Raw genomic sequence first — 23249 nt, 5'->3', positions numbered from 1 at the left:
TTAATGTTTTCACATTTGCCTGAACTTCTGCCCACACAATGGGATCTTCCCTTCTCCTCTTACTCTCAGGCAGCATGGAGGGAAAGTGAGAGAATCAGGCTCCACGGGTAGAAAACACTGCCCCCGTGAAAACATTAGTCTGCATCTAGGCCGCAGTTTGTGATTTGGACAAAGTAACAAAGTATGGTTTACTATTAAGCAGTGGTGTATTTGCCAAGGGGACATGGGGTACCCTAGTGGGGGGGCGCAAAAATTTCAGGTTCATTTGTGTGTTTTTTGTATTTTTTAGTGTTTTTTTCAGTTTTCGGCCTGCAGGGGGTGCAGTTTTTAGGCTAGCAGCACCACAATTTCAGAGATCTTTCAGGAGACCCTCCTGATGATACCACCCAAGTTAGGTGAGGTTTGGTTCAGGGGGTCCAAAGTTATGGACTCCCAAAAGGGGTGCCCCCATTGGAAACAATGGGAGCTAATAGGACATGGGGGTTACACCTTTGAGGGTCCATAACTTTGGACTCCCTTAACCAAACTTGGTTGTGGTGGGGGAGGGTGACCGCCCATATGGGGGGGTGCCAAATTCAGGTTTTGTCCCCAGGTTCCAGTTTGCCTAGATACACCTCTGCTATTGTTTAATTTTCTACTAAAGAGGAGGGACCATGTGGACCTGATTTATTTATTTATTTATTTATTTCGATTTTTATACCGCCCTGTCCCCGAGGGGCTCCGCTTGATCCAATAATGGTGCCGTAAATCTTGCCTTAAAGCCCACCTTATTCTTATATCTTCCTTTCTCATTTTTTTCTGGTAAAAGTTAATGTTAATTAAGTTATGAAAACAATAATAATAAAGCTTATACCACTTTTGTGGAGTCAGATTGTCTTGTATTAGAATATGACTTTAGAAACACATCTGGTGACTTCGCCAAGGAAAAAGTGTCCTTTTTCCACCATTGCATGCTCCAAGCATATACTGTATAACCCTACTGGTTACAAACCATTTTGACTATACATTTATCTCTCTTGTAGCACTGCAACATCGCAATAGACCACAAAACAAATCTGATTTCATAATTCTAAAAAAGGAAAGAGGTTGCTGCATGCCAAGTGCATTTGGAAAGAATGATACTTGCACACTTTATAAAGAACTGTATCTTATGATGACATAGGTATTTTAGTGTAGCAAAAAGGAGATGATATGTAGTAATATCCACCTCAGCAAAGCTTATGTTGAAGCATCAGGCCTTAGGAAATCTAGTTTATGGAGATAATGCAATCTGGCCAATTCACACATTATACAAGTTGGATCTGGATCTTCACCCCGTATAAGACATAATAGATATGTGGAGTGCCTGATTTGGATCAGGATCATGGCACACATGGAAAAGGAACTTTAGCCTCCCCCCTCGTGCTGTCTATAAAGGAAGTTGAAAGGAAAACAAAAATAAAGAGGCTTGGAATTTACATAGATCCAAAAACAGTTGAATAGAATTATTCACTAGGAGGGCAGGATATTAAATACAATAAAATTACATGTATATATGCAATATATATATATGTATATATATGTGTATATATGTGTGTGTGTATATATGTATATATATGTATGTGTATATATGTATGTATGTATGTATGTATGTGTGTGTGTGTATGTATGTATGTATGTATGTATGTGTGTGTGTGTGTGTGTGTATATATATATATATATATGAGCAATTGTTCATGAGCAGTTGTCATCTATATGTAATGCCTTCAGTTCAAATACTGATAAAATTCTAAGGTCCTCAATTCACTGATTTACTGGAGGTAGGCATTTATCTCTCCAAGGTTTACTGCGTCTGAATATGTAAATTCCCCTTATTAATCACAGTTAGTAGTTATCAATGGGCCTATTTTCCATAAATATAACCAGTTTACCCTTATCAAATACCATCTGGAAAAAAGCAGTCTTATTCCTTTCCTATATGTAGTATCCATGGGACTCACTCTGGTGGGCTACACAGCTACCAAAAGAACGATAGAATCGCTAAAAGAACTAAGGAAAATGGCAGAATAGCTGCATTAATTCTTTGTGCTGGCACTCACTATAAAAATGGAATCCAAGCATCAGCTTTTTTCCTTGCCTCACCCTTTATTCCTCCTCACCCTTATGTAGAACATATCACCACTGCCCATTCCTGTGCTTTTTCTGTCATTGTCAATGTTGTAGAACAGGCTCTCTGAGACTCAAAGTCCTATCCAGAGGTTGGGGAGGAGGCTAAATTAGCCGGTGGAAGTGGCACAGGCTCCGCTGGAGGAAATGCCCTCTCCAGCGCACTTACCCCGGCAAAGGGCGAGACCACCAGCGTGCAGCCACCAGCCTCCCCTGGCATTGAGACATGGCGCATGACACTGTACCAGCATCCCAGCATTGCAACAGGGAAGGTCTGGGGATATGACCAGGAGAGGAGCCTACATTAGTCAGCTTCGTCCTGGCCATTTGCCAGCAGTGGTGGATTTCAACTTATGTGACCCTTTTGGGTCACGTAAGTAAATTCAGCCCCATAGAGGCTTCTTGGCAGTGGGGAGGCTATTTTGTTTAGCAAGCCTCCCAAGCCGTTGGGAAGCCTATCTGGGAGCAGTGGTGTGGTGTGGTTGCAGTGCCAACACTGCTTGTCTTATCACTTGCCACTGTCTCCACCACCCTCTCAAAAGGCATGTAAGCCATCTTGTTTTGATAGACTTTTTAACAGTTGTTTCCTGTGCAGTCTAATAAGGTTAACTGGCAGCTGAGCTCTCAGAGCTGTAAATGGTGTGCTATTCTTGCTGTATTTTGATTTTTGTGTTTTTGTTTTAAAACCATTTTTGTATGGAGAAGTAGGATTATATCTTAAAATAGTATGCTGGATAGTTACTTATGATCTTTCTACAATTATTTATCCCCTGGTCACCTCTAGGGAAGGTTATTGTGACAAACTGTGTATGAGGAAGCACTGGAAGACTTCCCAAAAACTACAACTGGTCCAACACATTCCTGGGAGAATTGTGACTGTTTCTCTCTGAAGTGCTCAAGTTATAGCAGTTTTCTCAGTTCTTTCTTGAGCATAATCCTAATGATTTGAGAACAAGGAATTTGGAAGACTATCTGCACCCATATAAAGTATCAGATTTACCATATAAAGTAGGTTCAAAGCACTGGGTAGCAACCATTATGTTGTTACATTCAAGGAAACAGGCAGGGCAAGCATTATGCATGAATTCCAGGAGCCCTCAAACACAGCATGTCAACCACACTGGGTCAATATGCCAGGTCTCAGAGGTGAGATTGAGATTTCAAAATAGGTATAACAATAACAGCCCAACTATGGACCAAAATAGAGAGTGATTCTTGCCAGCACAGGACCAGCAGCAATTTAAGCACAATTCCAGGTATTGGAACATTTCAAAATGGATGTTATCAGGTCCTATGGCTATGTTGCCAGACTAATGTGATGCCATACTTAAATTCCAGCTGTGAAAATGGTTGGTTACATTTATTCTGTTGGCAAGCATAAAAGAAATTGGAGAGATTTCTATCTTTTATCAAGCACAAAGGAATTCAGCACCTCTATATCTAATCCTGAGCCTAGCTCACAAATGCAGATTTCAAAATCTGCACAACAGCCGGAACAGAGATATTTCCACAAGCCTGGAAAACCCTCCAATTTGGAAGAAAATCCCAAATCAGTGGAGGGAGAAGAAAATAAAAACAACTTCAGTGTTGAGATATTATGAGATTTCTGTAAAAGATTTTGGCATCCATTTTGGATTGCCTAAACGACTGTTTGTCACATTCCACTACAGAATCTGAAATGAGTTGAAGGAAAAGAAGGAGTAGGCAAGCAGGAAATATGTGAAAAGCTGGGGGAGTGAAGCTAGAACAGAGGAAGGGAGAAAAGAAATTGAGGAAAGTGGAAATTGAGAGCTCAAGGTAGATAGGGAGGGTAGGAGCTTATCTGGTGAATCAGATTAGTTTGTGCACTCCAACACATGCCAGCTGGGTGACCTTGGGCTAGTCACAGTTCTTCAGAGCTCTCACAAGGTGTTTGTTGGGGGGGGGGGGAAAGGAGATTGTAAGCCTCTTGGAGTCTTCTTACAGGAGAAAGGGGGGATATAAATCCAAACTCTTTTTCTTTTCTTCAATCACACACACACACATACAAGAGCCTTCCTCGTGTTTGCTATTGTTCATTCAATGTGCAGATTAGTATTCCTTAGTTGAAGTATGATACACTATTCTATGGTATCCAGTGGAAAAGCATCCTAAATGTTTACAAAATGGTATAGATGGGGAAATGGTTTTGTTCATCTCCACTGATGTCAGTTAATGATTGTCTAATTTCAGTACTGACCTATATGAGGATGAATGAACTGAAGTTCAATTCATAAGATGGAGATACTTCACCGAAGAGGTTGTGGATGTATTCTGGATTCGATAACATACACACTCCTAAAAAATCAGATGCACAGATAGGGAATACTCCTGGCTTTGGCTATGCTGTCTTGGTTGGGTCTTGTTTCAGTTTTTTGTATGTTGTGGGATCCAGGAGTTCTCTGATTTTTTCTTTATATTGTTCAGTCTTCATGATTACTGTTGCATTTCCCTTGTCTGCTGGAAGTATGATGATTTCTGGATCTGAGCTGAGAATATTCTGTTTATTCTGTTTAATATTTTGTTCATGTTAACACAATATATTCTGAGTGTTGGCAATATATTATAATACACTATAATATATATTTTGGTAACTCTTTAAAACTCGTTTGTTCCTATCAAATCTGACTAGAGTTCTCTCTTACTGTACATATCACCAGACCATCAAAACCATCATTATAGGAAACAGCACAGGCTGAAAATTTCTGTCCTCATAAGAGAAGGGCTCATCTAAAGCTAAGAAGAAGGAAGAAGCATCTTTTCCTTTTTGCATAAGTGTGTTAGACACTTGCAAAATGAAGACAGATACAGTGATCTTAGCTAGCTCATGTAAGCAAGAAAATATTTTAAAACAATAATTTTCAAAGGCATCCCATTAAACACAAAACTATTGTCTAAAATGTTGAAGAACTTTTTTAGAGTTCTAAATTAACTCCCTTCCACACATTTTATAGTTGGCTTCACCTCCCGTGGCAGCCATGTGTAGTTAGCTCCACCTCCTATGGAAGCCATTTCGTGGTTGAACCCGCCACCCCGTCAGCATTCCAAATGTGCCCACAGGCTGAAAAAGGCTGAGGACCTTTGTGGTACATACTTTGGGAGCATATAATATTGGACTTGGAACCAAGAAGTCCTGAGTTTGACTTCCTATTCAGCCATATAACTTACCGGATGACCTTAGGTCTATCAGCCTAACCTAACTGTTGTGAGGAAATAAATGGTATCACCTCATCCATGTGTGACATTTGGAAATCTTTGAATACAAGGTAGAATACATAGGAGGAATTAGAGAGCTTAACATTTTCACTGGTGTGTATTTTTTGTTCCATAGATCATGCACTGGCTGCTACCATAAAACTTTTTTCTACATAAACCATGGATGCCTTCTTCTACATCTGTGATCCTGATAATGTGAGGTGGACTTTAAAGGCAGGGCTAATGCAAACTCCCCTTTTAACAGAATTACACTTTGACTGGGCCATGATGGTAACTTACAGCAAACTTTTCTTGTACAATATAATGAAACCAAGCCATACTTGTGGTTCAAAAAACAGAAAAAATATATGTTGATCCCACTGATTTATAATTATTGAGTTTTTCCATCACAGATTTAGAGAGGCTGTAAATCAAAAATAATAAACTATTTTATCACTTCATAAATAAATGTTTTTTCCACATTCAACTTAAATTTGTTGGTTCACATTAAAATAATGCAGGGACCCCCAAAATAAATGTGTTACTCTACAATATGATGTGTCTTCATCAAAACCATCATCAGAAACATTTAAAGGACTCCCCAAAAAATAAAAGGCTGATGTTCAGCCCATATTAGATATTTTAAAGGAGTTTGGACTATAATAGAATTGCCTTTTCTGTATAGGCTATGGTAGCCATTAGGTTATGTAAGCTGTATCAGTTATTATTTATATGCATATTATTTATGTGCAGAATGTATCAGTTATTATTTATGTGCAGAATGTTTTTAAACAAAGTTTTAAAAGAATTATATGTTAATCATTATGAAATAACAAAAGATACATCATTTTCAGATTTTTCTGTAAACTTGGGGAGTCCTTCAAGTTTGCAGAACTATCTGTTTCAGTCACCATAGTCCCAATCCATGGATTAATTTATCCGCAGATGAGCCCACATGTGACTATTAAAATATAAGAGTGCGAAGAGGCAAACTGAACGATAGATGGGAGAACTATTATTGAACATCTCAACTTTTTAGTGAACCACAGGGGTTTCAAAATTTTAACAGAGTAGCAGTCTTGAGGGTATTTAACTCCCCACTGTCCCAGTGTCAAAGAACATACCACAAAGCCTGAAACTATCATTAGGATCTTAGGAGAAAAAAAAATACATGTATTCATTTGAACATCTCTTATAGGAAGAAAATCAGAGTAATTCCAATGACTTTGTGCTGAAGATCTGTATATGTGTATCTATCACAACTTCTTCTGTCCTGCCCTGGAAAGATGCCCTTGCCAACATTCTGTCAGGGCTTACTGAGCACTTACTGTTTTGGGGCACTTAGGTAACATAAATAAACATTTATTTCCCACCTTACAAACATGAAAGAACTACCTAAGAGAACAAAAGGATTACATTATCAAGACAAAAATTCCCAAAATGTTTTTCTTTTCCTGTCAGACTTCCTAACAATGAATACAGGCACAGGAGGCTTTTGGTGCTTTCAGAAAGTTAGACGAACACAAGAAGCTTTATTTTCAGAAACGCTAAAAGATGTTGGTAAGGTGACAATAGTTATAAGTTAACTGTAGTCAAGTAAGTCAAATTCAGGCTGCGGCTTTCTGCTGTGTTTGACACGAGTTATCTCTTTACTTGAGTTCCACTCTCGGTTGTTACAATTTCAGCTTCCCCACAGGAATTTCCATTAAATAAGCAGATATAGTTGTTTTTTTCCAAAGAGGATTTTCCTTAGACTTTTATACTGATGTTACTTCACACACTCTCTAAAGTAGCACCTTAGAGACCAACACAATTTTCAAGGTATGAGCTTTCTGCGGAAGAGAAAAGCTCATATCCCAAAACCTTGTTGGTCTCTAAGGTGTTACTAGAGTTGAATCTAGCAATTTAAGTGAACATTATTCACTACTATCTGGTGTAAGTATTCTTCCAAGCGAGAATAATTGCTAATATTTCATACCCAGTTTTTCCACACTTGTTACTCATTTATAGGATTTTCCCGTAATAAATATCTGGATTTTGAGATTTCTGGATTATGAATGGATTTTTTAACACTATCTCTCTGTACGTTTTGTTTTGGCTACAAATTTGCTCATTACTGTAATGACATGGGAAGATTTTAAGCACAATGCCAGGAAATGAGTCATGACAAATCTACCAATTTGGTAAAAAGTAAAGGAACATCCAGAAAGATTTAGTAAAAATATCCCAACATGCCATGACTTCAGCAAAACGTAAAGAGCACAAGAGAAATAACTCCATCCAGCCAGAAAGCCTATTTGTTAGAGTAACAGAATTCGAGCAAGTGAATATAGAAGGGAGAAAAGCACAGCACAATTGACCTGTGTTTTTAAGCAAGCTAAAAGTACATTTAAAAAAAAGCCTACTGCAGCAGCGCAGAAAGTATTTCCCCCCTGGAAAAGAGGCAGAACTCAGCAAAATCGGAAACAGCAGTAAGACAACCAGCCAGCAAAGCAACGAAGATGCCGAATTACGACAGTTTCATCAGTCCTGGAAACACAGATCAAGAAAGACCATAAAACAATCTTATCCTGATCAGACGTTCCCTTTGCCACTCAATCAATCGCAGCATATAACTTTGAGCAGCTTCGCCTGCGGGTCTGTTTGCGGTATTTAGAGCGGAGAAAACAAAGACACGTCAAAGAAAAAAAAAAGGGTCTCCCCGCACATCTCTGCGACCGTCCATTACAGGAAGAAGCTGAAGAGGGTTTTACGGCAGCTCCCAGGATCCTTACTGCCTACAACTCCCATAATGCTCACGTCCAACTCCATTGTTAACCGTTTTGTTGCTCACACGCAACTTTGTGCGACAGAGCTCCAGCCTCTTTCATATACTTCCTCCCCCATCAATTTTGTTCTCACACAGCAGCCAGCGCACGAGACATTAATACTGTTCGCTATCCAAAATCAGCCAGAGGGAGCACATGCAAGCACCCCTATTTAAACATGATTTTAAAAAATATATATATTCTAATAACTGCAACTACAATTACCACGTATTTATTATAAATTAAAGCACAATTTTCAGTTTTCCACCACCGTTCTAGAGACAGAAAGCTCTTGTATATCGTCATGAGCTCCATCCAGATTTTTCTGCACTTATGAAAAAATGAATTTTTTTGTCAAACCAAAAAAGAACATTTGAAAAACAACAGCAACTTCACTCTAGGTGGGTTTTTTTTTAACTTCTTAACATCACTAGCTTTCTTCCTGATCACCTAAAATATTTTTAAGTAAAGCTAATTCAGAAAAGTTATTCCATCTTGCTTTTATTCTCTTTCCATTACAAATATGCATTGAATATACTGGATTGTTGCTTCCAATACTTTCAGTCTTGGAACTGACAACAAACTATGTCTATAAAGAACGACAAACTGGGAAATATCCCCCATGTATAGAACAAATTAAACAATATTTAATTCGAAACACAAAATGTTTGCCATCACACAAAGCCTTACAGCAAACCATTCTAGATCATAACTTAAGGAGGCATCAATCTCTTCCTCATCTAAAACAACAGCTAAAGAAGTCATTGCCCCAAACAAGCAGTCTAATTATTCTAATTTGTACTGCCAAGTTGACTGTAACATGGCTAGACAATCTACAGACTACAGCCCAACAGCACAGAAATCGTGCAAAACATTCAAAGCTCTCATAACAATCTGCTCTTTCTCCACAATTAAAAGTGGTCAAAACAATCAATTGTTGCCAGGTTTGTTTTTCTAAACTATTGTAACTTTGTTTTTCCCATTTATTATTTATTTTAGACTATGAAAACAACGCAAACTGGACGAATATAGGCGGGTGTTATTTTCTTTAAATGAAACCTGCCTATCATGCACTTTCACACTTCTTTGCAACATTTAATTTCAATGTACTCTTTAGTACTTTAAGGTAGTTTTCAAAGCTGATAACTAGCAAAAAAAAAAAAACCTCCTAAAAGACAAAAACAGAAAAACCACTTTGACATGATACTCCTCCCTTCATGGCACTGCTTTCCAGATATACATTATGCATCTCAAAAGGCAACCGAAAACCCAGGCATTCCAAACACAGTTATTTACAGTTTCTTTTCTATTGTCATCATTCTAACTAAGGTTCCTTTCCCTTCCCACCTGCACCCCCCCCCCCAGAAAAAAATCCATGGAAAATCTCTAGTCTAGTTATACTTTTTTTTCTTTTACCAACAACCTGCAAACATTTTGTAAGCATGTTCATATACAGCTTAAAGTAAGGAAAGGGCTACATTGCACAGGGAGGGCCTAAAGCCAAACCAGGCATCTGCCTGCATTATACTCCATACTTAGACATAAACCCTCTGTTTATTTACATAACCATCTATGTCCAATTGCAAGGCTGGCCTTCTTACATATTTTGTACTAGTTGAATTTAAACTTTTAAAACTGGTATATTAAAACATCTTGATTTTAGAGCTTTAATTTTAAGTTTTGCCTTATTACTGTTATATTTATTTTCATATCACTTGAAGAATTTTAGTATAACCTAAGCAATTTAAGTGAGTCAACCCAGATATATTGAACTAGTAAAAAAAGTCTGTAAAAAGGGAACATGGAATGTTGTAGATTTACAAATATGAACAAAAGAACTAAAGTGGGGATATTCTCATGTATTTCAAATACTGACATTTTATGGCCAAAGGGTTAAATTCTAAAATTAAACAGCAATACAAATATTTTATCAGAATCCAAACATAATATTTCATAACAACACAATTTATGTATTTATTTTTCTTCAAGAATAACTCTGTTTTTTAACAAAGGGAAAAGAAAAATACTGGAAACCCTAATTACAATTTTTACTTGATTTTTTTTTGTTTGGGGCATTACTTAGAATTTGAGGTTTTTTATTGCTTTCAGTTAATGCATAATTTCTTTTACCAACGATAATGACAACTTTTATTTTAAAAATATTTCAGAATAGTCTGGAGCCTGAGTTTTATGGATATTTAATTTTTTTTTTACTTTTTATTAAAACCTTATCATGCATATAAAACTTTAAATAAAAGAATTAAATTGTTCATATTCCAAAATGATCTAAATGAAGTAATCATGAGGAACAGAGAGATGAGCTATAATAATACATCTGCAAGCTCAATACTTACAACACAGGCCTTACGCAACATTAACAATTTTTTAATATATATTTACTGAGTAGATCAAAAATATAAAGTCTCCAGTGCTGTCCCCCCTAAACTTTCTGTACCCTTTAAGTCACAGGCCTCTTTAGTTGACAAATTTAGTCTTGAAGAGCAGCACTGCAACCAAACACAGTTCAAAACATTATTATGTCACATGTTCAACTGGTAAATTGTGTTTATAATATCTTATAAAAGTAACAGACTATTTTGTCATATTTTGCACATCAATAAAAAATAGAAAATTCTGCTTAGACTTTGATTTTTACATAACCACATAAACAAAACTACCTCCATCTAAAATTTGACTTCATGTTCTAACATGGACTGGCTCACATACATGCATAATACAACACTCAGCACATTACCTGATCTTGCCAATTTTTCTAGCAGCAGCATTCATTATAACAGTGCCTGTTTAACTATCTTATTGTTCTCCCACAATTTGATAACATGGTACAACAGAGTGGCAGTCATTTTTTTCTTGCCTACAGCTTGCTTACACAAAAATAACTATTAATGTAATGTTATCCTAAAGGCTAAATAACCAGTATTATGGAACTCTCATGTAACTTTTATATTTTCACTTCATCAGAATGCTTAGATAGTATCTTACCTGTAAACAGGTGATGGCATCTTTCAACTATCTTCATAATGCTTGGAACAAGGACTTCCCCAATTCTCTAAAAAACAAGAGACATAAAAATAAATGTACTGGACCATCAGACACAACCAGGCAATTTATTAAAACACAGTCAGAACTTTTGGACTTCAAGAGGTCTAAAAACAGTACGCCTGAAAAATAAGTTCTGAAACTTATCACAAGTATGCATTGGTAAAATGCTTCAAAAATTAATGGAGCTTTGATGGGGATTTTCAACTCATGTATTTGAGTAAAACCATAAATGGAGCCAGATATATTAAAGTAAAATATAATGCCTATGTTCAACATTTAAATAATATGTCATTTCCCACCACACCACTGCTTTCCCCTCTTTTTTTAGAAAAGGAAAAATACTTCAGCATCTAATGCATCTTGAAAGTGTGTTTAATAAAAACAGTTAAACTTAAGTTGTGATCTATTTTTAAGGAGCAGAACGGGGAACGGTTGCTTCTTTGACTCCCCCTGTCATTCCCTATTATAAGCCTCTCATCATTTCTAAATCTGGACAGCTTCGCTCCTTTTTCTTGCTGGGGGTTGAGTACTGCATATAGTCAGTCTCCCCTAGTATTACATCAATGCTGATAAATATTAAGAATAATTTGTAGCTATAGGGAGCTCAGAAAACTTTGCATCCCTTTTCTCACCACAGACAGAATCACTGAGAACCCACTGTGTTCATGCTTTTTGTTATGGATTTCAGGTTTTAAACAAGGACATTATTTAGGCAATTAATGCATAATATCCAGCATATTAAGATATCAAAAGGGCTGTTTAAAGGCAATCAGGTCTTCAACTTGGTGGGTTTTTTCCCCTCCATTAAAAAGAAAATTTATAATACAAGAACAGTGCCTAAACTGATTATTTGAAATAATGTTTCTTTCCTGTTTTATTTTTTCCATCTCAGTAGTGGCATAAATGTTATTTTACATGAACCCTTTCAGTGGAGTTTGAACTCCATTATGCTATTGCAAAGGTCATGCTCCTCCCTGCATTTCAAAGTTGATTACTATGAGAAAACTGGAAACTTCGGCATGTAAAATTAATTAAAAAGTGTTTTCACAGCTCTTCTTCCTCTTTGCTATTGCCATGTGTACTTTTGAACTAGTTATTCACCCCTTAAAAAAAAGAAGACTGTTTCCAGCAAGCCTTCAGCCTGTTTTTGCCTGTTCATTTGCTTGCTTGTTTTCCCGTGATTCCCTGGACAACAGCAGTATTATCCTGCTTTGTACAATATCTCAATATTTTCATTTTAAAAGGTAAATTCACTCCCTATATTTACTCATCAGTCTATTCAATATGGATTTATTGGTGGGATGGGGGCGGGGACTTCTCTGGGAACTTGATTACAAGCCTCCACCTGTGCGCACCAGGAAAATTGTGATTCTGTCAATATTTTTTCCTATATATTCTTTGGAATATACTAACGGTTTTGGGGTCCAGCACCTATTCAAAAGAATTAGAGGACAAGAATGATAATGGAAATACCCTATCAACAGCCCAGTGACATGATACACAAAGATCATTAATTTTTTAAAAAGTACTACTTAAGGAGAAATCTTCTGACAAGGGGTTTTTTAAGAAAACGTTTTAGACTTATAAAAACAGAAAATTTTGAAAAGTTACCTTATGTTTAAATACTACATGGTAAAGTTTTGAAAACTCATGTTTTCGGATGGTGAGAAGGTGTGAGCAGACCTATTGGTTTTATTTTTGTGCTTGCTACTTCAACTTTTGCATATCAGCAGCCAAAGCTTTTTTTGGGGGGGGGGGACTATTTGTCTAAGGAAAACTTTCAAAAGCAATGGAATGGCTTTAAAGATGTAATTTATGTCATTTCCTACATTTATTACAAGGCATGTTAAACATCCTGGGTTGTGTATAAAACAGCTTTATAAAAGGTAGTAATGCCATGTGTTTCTAATGCTAGAGGTCATAGTCACTACCTGTAGTGCAATGATGATTACCTTGGAATAAATAAGATAATATCATACCATGGGTTTGTTTGGATTTTACCTAAACTGCAATTTCACAACACTTTTAAAAACAGTGTGTTCAAATATCCAAATATAGATGTAACAAAGCATTCTGCTATATGGCTTTTATAAAATATTTTTTTCATTATTCATGTAAACCTTTACATATAATAACTAAATATCTAGCCTTACCAACCCAGTTGGTAACTGATCTAACTTTTTCTTCCTATAATTAAGTAAACGTCTCTTTTACAAATATGTCTATGGCCACTTGTCTGGGTTACCAAAAGCCGAGGGGAACTGTTCTCTCTCTCTCTCTCTCTCTCTCTCTCTCACACACACACACACACACCTTTTTTTTACTATCTTCTGGACCAGTAGACTTTGGAGTTTCAAAATGTTCTATATTACAAACAAATTAATTACATAAGAAACAAACATGGCTGTAAAATGCACATGCATGTAGGTTAAGGTAAACACATGTTCTCATTTCCAGTGTTAAAACCATTCCTTAGCTAAATAGGGGCCATTTATACTACAGAGATATATGGATTAAATCCCCACATGGATGATTAATAGGGAAAGTTCCAAAGTCTGGTGGAAAAGAGCCCAGGATCAGCAGAGAATGGAGAGAACATATTTATTTCCATGTCTTTCCTAGAAAAGTCAATTAAAATCCCATGTATATTCACCACTTAAATTAATTGTTGTCTCTGCTTTTCTCTATCCAGGCATCTAACATGAGGAATGCTATACATTCTTACAGTATCCGTTCTCATAGTCTTCATGTGGCTAAATACACAAACCGGGCAACGGATAAGACTGTCTTAAATTAAAGCACTTATGTAAGAGAGCTAGTTGAAATAATACTAATAAAAAGAAACAGAAAAATGTGGCTATTGTGGATTTTACAGGCTATGTGGCTGTGGTCTGGTAGTTTTATCTCCTAACATTTGCCCACATCTATGACTGACATCTTCAGAAGCATGCCATGGTAAGGTGTTTTTCTCTCCATGGAACAGTAAGATGTGTTTTTCTCTGTGCCACCATGGCCACACATCCTGGGAACCCCATGACAACCAGTTGATTCTGGCTGTGAAAGCCTTCAACAATACACCAAACAAGAAAGAAACTTAAATTTCACTGCAAAAAATTATACACATGCTATCTAATACATGCTTAGGAAATATCTCTCTGGATAAAAAGATGAGAACACATGTAATGTAAAAGTAGAATGTTAGTCTTGATAGTGAGCCTAGAATCTTTTCCCAGATCTGTTATACAAGCTGGCTAGGTAGCCATGAGAAAGAAACTGCCCCTCAGCCTTCTTTAACTCACAGTGTGGCTATGAAGTTAAAGTGATCCTTAGAGAAAGAGCAGGTTACAAACATGACAAAGGAAGTCACAGTAGTTCAGTGTAAGCCAGAATGGAAGTCAAACAGTGGCATTACACCCACTGAAATCAGTTATAGTAGGCATAAGTATGCAATGGACAGCCAAATCCAAATGGGAGGGCCAACATTAGGGAATTTCCCTCTTCGCTGTGTAAGGAGTATCCCTGCTGGCACAGGCAGCAAATGCACTAGTGCCTGGCTACCCCTCAGCTCCGTGGGGGACAATGCTGGAAATGAATGCCACTGTGGGGTTGAACTGGAATCCAGAACGAACATTGGTGAGGGGGATGAGTGGGCAAGGGCAGCCCTGGGGTGGAGCCAATGCAAGTCCATGGAGGAGTTATTGATGGTGGCAAGGGTTTTTGCTTTTTTCACCTCTCTGTGCCTCTGGAAAGCCTATTGGAGATGGTGCGGTGCTGCTGTCGCCACACTGCCTCTGACTGCCACAGAGGTCTGGATTGAGCTGTAAATACTTCAATTATTTACATCACATCTCCCCATATGTTCCTGAACAGGTACTATGTTTAGCAAATGATAACTCGCTGGTATTCCTTGGCCCAAAAGAGATCCAGTGGCCTCGACCAGGGCCAGGCCTTTTTTGGCCCTGGCGCCTTCCTGTTGGAAGGCTCTGTCTAATGACAGCAGGGCCCTGTGGGACTTTATGCAGTTCTACAGGGCCAAGAAGATGGAGCTATTTCATGAGGCCTATGGTCGAGGTAGCTACAGGTGTACCATCTAAGTGGCCTCCTCTTCGTCCCCTCAATGGTGTTTTTAGCAGGGCTAGGGTGTACTTATCTTATTATAAATTATATTATCACCATCTGGGACGCTGTCATAATTTTTATTGTTTTCAAATTGTGATTTCATACGTTGTAAGCTGTCCTGAGCCTGTAAGGAAAGAGCAGCCTAGAAATGTAATAAAATAAAATAACAGCCTAGAAATGTAATGAATTAAAAGGAAGGAAGGAAGGAAGGAAGGAAGGAAGGAAGGAAGGAAGGAAGGAAGGAAGGAAGGAAGGAAGGAAGGAAGGAAGGAAGGAAGGAAGAGCAGGTTCCAAACATATCAAAGAAAGTAAGGGTTGTTCAGTATAAGTCCGAATGAAAGTCAAACACTGGCACTTATATTAAAGCCAGTTCAGATCAGAAGCCAGTTCAGTCCGAAGTCCAGATGTGAGTTTTGAGAAAATAAAATTTTTACTGAAAATTAGTGACAGAGAGCAGCTCTATTCTAGGCGCCTGTTCCAGCAGAAGCTCTACTCAGGGCACTGGATGTTCTCCTTCTATTACCAAAAAAAAAACAGTTGGCAGCTGCTGCCTTCCTTTAACAAATCCCTCTGGCATACATCTCTGAAATCCTTTGAAGTTGCATCACATGACTCAAAGGGGTTGGTATAAGCCAGTGGTGGCGAACCTATGGCAAGGGTGCCAGAGGTGGCACTCAGAGCTCTTTCTGTGGGCACACGTACATTCTTGCTTAGCATTGTTGCTTATGATTGCCTTCCTTGACTGCCTTTTTACTTCTATTCTGTGGTGGGGGGTTTATTGGGTTTTGAAAAGCAAAAGTTTTACATCCCTCTCCCCCCACAACCCTCCCCCTTCCCCCACCAGGCCCCCAGTGTGATAATAGTGTAATTATTTCAGGGAGATTATTAGCATTAAACCTAAGACCTAGTTTTGGGGAAGCAGTGTAGGTAACCCTGTTCAGTGCTGTTAAACCCCACTGATTTTCATGGGAAGAACTAAAGCGTGATCCTTTACCTGGGAGTAAGCTCGGTTGCTGGCACTGGGACTTGCTTCTGAGTAAACCCATTTGAAGCGTTGCACGGTTGCTTCAAATCAAAACCACTACCATGAAGCTTACTCCCGAGTAAAGCACACCTCAGAGCCAACTATTTTTTCTAAACTAAAACCTCAGTATTCAGGTTAAATCGCCGTGTTGGCACTTTGCCATAAATAAATAGGTTTTGGGTTGCAATTTGGGCACTCGGACTCGAAAAGGTTCACCATCACTGGTATAAGCCAATGCAAAGGTTTCTTTTAGTCATACTTTCTTAGACAGTGTGTCTCATTCGAGGTCATAATGTACTGCACAACAATTTCATAGCCATAGCACTTTCAGTGTCTTATCAAGAACAGGGTGGGTTGCATTGTCTCCAGTTGACTGTGATAGAGGCTGCAGGCAGAACCAACACCTTGCAACATCCATAACAGCCTTGGAACCCTTCTCATCAAAAGCACCTTTGAAAACAAATTGCAAGTCATGGCTTTTACAATAGTGCTATAAAAGATCTAAGACAGATTGAATCTAATACCGTCATTTTTGCCCAGGCATTTGACCAATTGATGCCATCTATGCCCAGACAACTGGGCTTTTTTTGGAACTTGCCCTCCACCTGCACCTGAGAGGCTTAGGGAGGAGGTGGGTTTTTTTTATTTGGGCGGGGGGGATTTAATTGTTTATGTATGTTTTTAGGATTTTTTATCTGTATATGATGTTGTTTTTATTGTAATGTGGGAAACATTTTTAGGTTGTTGTAACTCATCCTGGGATGCATTTTAAGGGCTGGATAGAAATCAACTAAATAAAACAAACAAACAATACTGGACATTTAAGGCACTTCTTAGCTAAACTTAACTAAACCCTTTGTGGTACAACTTCCCTTCTTAACACTATCCTTATAATCTATCTTAATTTATAACTTATGGCTTTCCTTCCTACATGTACAATTCTATAAATTATCTGAACTCTATCTTACTTAACACTTACCAAATAATACTTAACACTTAACATATGCATATTAATTTCCAATCATATAAATCCATTTTGTCCCATCACACCTACTGAAATCAGCCAGGCATAAACATATAGTTAAGTACTTAAATCCATAATCCATAATTTGTATGGAGTTAGTTCCACTGAACTCGGTGCAACATACTTCTGAGTAGCAGTTGTTGGACTGCACTGGAAATTGAACAAATTGCAACAGAGCCAAGGAGCAACCTAATTTCCTCTATAATAAACTAGCAGCTCAATCCAGATGGAGGGGTCCTGAACAAGCTTCGGGTGCAGTGCAGCGGTGTTCTGGTGTGTTTGCCCCTCCTACTGCATCTCCACTGGCACAAGGAGCAAATGTGCCCACGATTGGCTGCCACTCAGCTTTGTAGCAGACAAACCCAGACATCTGGTCTGCCATGGGGCTCCACTGGTGTCCAGAAGGGATGTTGGCATGGAAGGGGGATGGGCTGGGGCATCCCCAGTGGTGGAGCCCACATTAATCAGCTTCTACCCTGGGCTTGTGGCCTGTTGTGCCATTGTCCTGGCCCTGAACTTATGCCACTCCTTTGGATGGCATAAGTCTATTAGGTCCTTCTTGGTGGTGGGTGGTGGGAGGATTTTTGCTTTTTTCTCCTTCCCTTTGCCTCCAGAAAGCCCATTGGAGGTGGTACAGAGCCGCCTTCACCACGCAGCATCTGGCTGCTGCAGGGGTCTGGGTTGTGCTCTAAGCGTCCTGGGGCACTTCAAGACCAAAAAGTTTATTATAGCTAACTTTAGAAAACATCTGATGAAGTATACACTGGTCCTCAAAAATCTCATGTTAGAACCAATCTGTCTTTAAAGTAGTACTGCAGGGTATAATATTATTTTTGTTGCGGCAAAGAGTTTGTTGGAAATGCAACACTAAATTTCTATGAACTCCTGGACTCTGTTAGACATACATGTGATGCATATCCAGAAATACAGGGGCTTGTACTGCAGATAGGTACAGCTGATTTAAATGCTCTATATGGCATTATATTTAGTTCAGTGTTTAGTGATCTGGGGAGACAATGGCAAACCACCCTATAAACACTGTCCAGTAAATGTCATGATGTGGCTCTACTCCATGGGTCAGTAACAGGGGCTACCTTCACTTTTTTATTGATAAGGCTCCAGCAGAGGACATGTTGCTGAATAACTGAGTACAGTCGGTATTAAGGCAAATTTCACTTCAAATGTCACTAATGGCATAGTTGAGGGTTTGTTACAACTTCTTATAGTAAAAAGGTGTGTGCTCTTAATCTTCTTAATCCTGCCTGCATGAAATCACAATTTGCTGGTAAAACCAAAAAAGAAGGTAAAATGTATCAAAATAAAACTCCAAAGTATGTTTACCTATCCTTATACAAATGACACAAATAAGATCATTATAATAAAAAGTGTAATTGACCTAACTATATGAATGTATCTGCTCAAGTATACAATTTTCAAAAGCTAACCATTAAAGTATTATCAGTCTCAAACTCTCTTATCGTTGTTCCAGCACAGTTTTCTAATGGTATTGTGAATGGAAATATGCCATTTCAACAGTAAATTAGGTAACTCCCTGAATAATCTTGCAGTCAGAAAATCTTGCAAAGTGAATTTTCCACACCTCCTTCTTTCTGTCCACAGTCTGCTCTCTGTCCTGAAAATTCTCTGTGATTGTCAGGGGAGCTCCATAAACAAGATGTACCTCAGTAAAAGAGGCCACAGTGACAGGTGAAATAGTTTCTTCCTCCCTCTTCTGCTGCCAATAGAAGAGGTGATTTCTCCTGATTCTCACACCTCACTGAAGTCTTTCATACTGTAGTATGGAAGTCTTATTTTTTTTTCCTTGGGACAAAGATTTTCCCTCCCTCACAGAGGATTTTTAAGAGAAGCATGGAAGAGAAGGACATTATTTTATAAACCTGCCCTCCCAACTCCTTCTTTCCTCTTAATCCAACCCAATGTGTAGGAGGAAAGGGTTAACCACTCTCCCCACCCCCACCCCAATTCCTAATCAGAGCCCAGAACAGCCACAGTTGCCCTTGCAAAACTGCTTGGAGATCTGAGTACATATCTCTCAGCATCTTGGTTCTCACTGATATTATCTACAACATTAGGTGAAGCTTGAAGCAGGTATAGTACAGAACAAGGTCTCTAAATTCAGATAGACTAGGATTATTGCTAATTAAAACATTGAACTCATTCTACAGTGTTCTTCAGAACTATGATTTAATATGCAGTCCTCAGACCAATTCTGCCATCCAATGCCCCATGGTACACTTGGCTGCTAGGAAATTAATGGAATATATTTAGATGGCATATACTTCAGACTTTTTTTGAAAACAGCAGTAATAATCCCACTGACCTTAGTGGGCTTTTACCAATATAAGTGATTTTGTATTGTTCTTTTGTGAAATTCGTTCCCATAGAAATTCATTTCAGATAAAATCCTACGTGCCCTTGAGACCACATCCCTCTGAAGATGTATTGGGCTGAAATGCTTTTAGGGATGAAATAAGGTGTAACACTCTTATTATAATCTGGAACATCTCATTATTTACTTTTTAAAAGTATGGCTATTTTCAAACTATGTTATTCCTAAATTTATCGTATGATTTTAACCATATCGATAGTTAATTGGAAGATCAGCTTCTGAGTTCAGGGGCTGATCCTAAGAAAAGTGATGCCATGTACCATAGTCAGGAAAATGATGATCTCTACCTGAAAAAGTATTCAAATTTTCTTTCCATTCTACAGCACAAGATGTAAAAACCTTGCCAACAGAATCTTCCAACTGGCTTGAGGTAACTTATTTTAATTTTAGTGCTTTAATTGTATGTAATATTTTCCTTTTAGACCATTTATTCTTTTTGCATGTTATAGCCAATGGCTCAAACAATAAATACTATTACTACAACTACTACATGAGATTGTCACCATTAAAAGACACCTATTTGTAAAGCATCTGTTCCTGACAATTCCTGGCACTAGGATGACATCATACTTAGATGTATGATTGCCAAGTCCAGGTTCGGAAATACCTTGAGATTGGGCGGTTGGAGGGCAGGACATGGGGAGAAGGACCTCAGCAGGTTTGAATGCCACACAGTCCAACCTCCAAAGCATCCGCTTTCTCTAGGAAAACTGTCATCTGGAGATCAGTTGGAATTCTGGAAGGTCTACAGGCCCCACCTGGAAGCTGGCAGCCCTGCTTAGCTGTCAAAGCTTTATTTATTTTAAAACATTTTAATGCCATCTTTCCACCCAATTATAGTCCACATGGCAGTGAACATAAAATATTAAAACATTCAAGAAATTAAAATATATATTTTAAAAATAAATAAATTCAATTTTTACCTGCTGGTGGGTAGGCAGGTGAATTCACCTGGAGACGGAGTTCCAAGGTTTTGAAACTTCAGTGTAAATTCTATCGGTTCCAATGAAAGCAGATTTTTTGCCCCATGAAATACATTTGAGATTTACAGCCTAGTCCAGATTGGGGGGGAATGGTCTGTGAGCGCAGTGCTGGGCTCCCCTGCTTTCTGTGCCCCCTCTGCTGGTGTAAGGGATACCCCCACTGGTGGAGAGGATGAAGACAACAGTTTCTGGGCACTTCACAGCTCTGAAGCATCAAAACCTGGAAGTGGGCACCACTGCGGAGCAATGCTGGTGTCCAAGCAGGGGCTGGGGGGCTGGGGCATTTTCAAGGGTAGAGCCGATTGTAGTTGGCATCCACTGGCATTCCAATTTGGGAAGGTCTCTGTCAGAGCCTTCAGACGTCTGCCACATAAAAGTCTGTTTGGGCTATGGGGCAATTTGGGAAGCAGGAGGGTTTTTGAAGTATCCTCCTTTCCACACCGCTTGAAGCCCTGTGGAGGCAGCGTCCCCAGCCACTTCACCACTCCCCTCATCCATCTGGATTGCTCTGTTAAGTACAAATCATATTTGGAAAAACTGACTTAAAGAAGTGGATTTTAATATAATGTATGACACAATTGATTCAGAATTAAATCTCTGTGATCTCAACTTCTCCCTGGAAATATGTGCAGGAAGCAAGCACAGTGTTGTACCATGTTGAATAAAATAAAATGATGTATGCACAATGTGTATGTATGATATATATTCCTATAATTTTAGTTTATGTAGTGTAAAGAGACTTCTGTATAACCTGCTTATAGTTCAGGTTTTCTTTTATCAAACCAATATATATACCATCCTGCTAATGATATGGGATTTTAAAAATGGAATGCTAGGCATGGTCTATAAAGACGTTCTCTGTGCAAATGTTACTCAAATGAACATACACTGTTTAAGGACATGACTGTGGACATTTGTGTGACAGAAGTTCATTTGTTGTGGTCTTTTAATTCTTATCAGAAAGCCTAATCTAATTGTACTTCTATTGATATGAACAGATCTTTAACTCTCTCAGAAACTCAACTGAGATTGTAGTGAACCATACGTGAGCTCCATAGTTTGAATCCTAACATAGAACGATGCGTGAGCTCCATAGTTTGAATCCAAAGGCCTAAGAGGGCTTTGCAGTTGTGTTTTGAACAGTAACTCTCATGGATCATATGACAAATTATTTGTAAAACTGGCTTACAAATGAAGCAGTTTTGAAAACTGCAAAAGCAAACTGAGATATTGCCTGGAGGCCTGCTGTCCAGAAGAAAACAAAACAATTAAAATCCTATTGGGCAATCTGAAATTCTTGAACATTCTAGAAGAGCTCTCTGGATCCTGGACCAGACTATAAGAAGGAAGCTGCACAAATCATACTTCTTAAAACCTAACAAGACCATCGAAATATACCACAATCTCATCTATATCCTTTAATGCTCATTCAATTGTTAGTTTATTTGCAACCAAAATTTGAGCATTTTGATCTGTTATTGAAATGATTTCATGGAGGCCCAGAGACCACTAGGATTGTTTGGCTTGATTTCTGTATATCAGGCTCTGTTATAAGCACTGAAATGTTGCAAAGATTTTATACACAGAATGCATTTTAATGGATGATTTAGTAATATTTTGCGTTTTATATTCAAAAAGCCTTTTAGCTTATCCTATGTACAATAACATCTGGAACATTGTATTAACCTTTGTGCAATATGAAGTTTTGGTATCATAACGAAGAACTTAAAACATAAAAAAAGGTCAGATATTTAGACAGTATTTCTTAGATGCATTTACAAACATTTACTTCTTAAATTAGCTTATGTGATTACTAAGAAATGTCATTTAAACTGAAACTCTTGTTTTTAGTATGGATTTAATCATAATTAGAGTTTGGATTATGGTATTATAAGAGAATATAACAATAAATTTATAGGAATCATATATTTCAATAAGACAATTTGTAATTGTAATAGGACAAAATATTTTTATATAGTCAATATTTCCATCTTTCAGTTTTAAAGCCAATTGTCAGACCCATGTAAAAAGGTACTTCTCTTTGCTTTACGTATTGTATGAGAGATACCTTTTGAATCTTATGCTAGGCAGCCAAATATATTTTCTTAGAAGCCAGTTAAATCTGTGTTTGGGTAGACTAGGAACACAAACTTTGGCACAAGAGTTTATAGAACTAATAGCTGACTTTATACTAAAAGTATTTATAGTTAATGATTGAATTCATATTTATATTTCATGACTTACAATAAGTAATATCAGGGATGCCACCACCGAAATAGTTGACAAATAAAAATTAGATGCAAGTTCCCTGGAAAAATTTGAAAAAGAGGATTTTCTATAAATACCATTGATGAACCCAAATATAAAAATCAAATATATTTTCAGTAGCTGGATAATTAACCTTATTTTGATCCTCATACTAACCCAAAAGATAACAACAGCAGAGTAGCTTGGAATTAAT

The 23249-nt window shown here is 37.9% G+C and overlaps 1 protein-coding gene across 8 annotated transcripts in view; it reads right to left on the bottom strand.

The window, feature by feature from the left end:
• The window catches only part of HSD17B12 (hydroxysteroid 17-beta dehydrogenase 12), a 267862-nt gene that overhangs the window by 134469 nt on the left and 110144 nt on the right, over nucleotides 1-23249 (bottom strand). For 5 of the 8 annotated variants that reach the window (XM_048483647.1, XM_048483652.1, XM_048483653.1 and 2 more), the window contains one exon: nucleotides 11169-11235. In XM_048483647.1, coding sequence (XP_048339604.1) covers nucleotides 11169-11235 — 67 coding nt within the window. Of the gene's footprint in view, nucleotides 1-11168; nucleotides 11236-12495; nucleotides 12574-23249 lie in introns of all 8 variants that reach the window. The other 3 variants (XM_048483651.1, XM_048483650.1, XM_048483654.1) reach the window with 1 other exon arrangement.

This window comes from Sphaerodactylus townsendi, linkage group LG02 (genome assembly GCF_021028975.2).
Source record: "Sphaerodactylus townsendi isolate TG3544 linkage group LG02, MPM_Stown_v2.3, whole genome shotgun sequence".
NCBI classification, from domain to species: Eukaryota; Metazoa; Chordata; class Lepidosauria; order Squamata; family Sphaerodactylidae; genus Sphaerodactylus; species Sphaerodactylus townsendi.
Note: the sequence above shows the minus strand (reverse complement) of the source record. Positions and strands in the feature narration are given on the sequence as shown.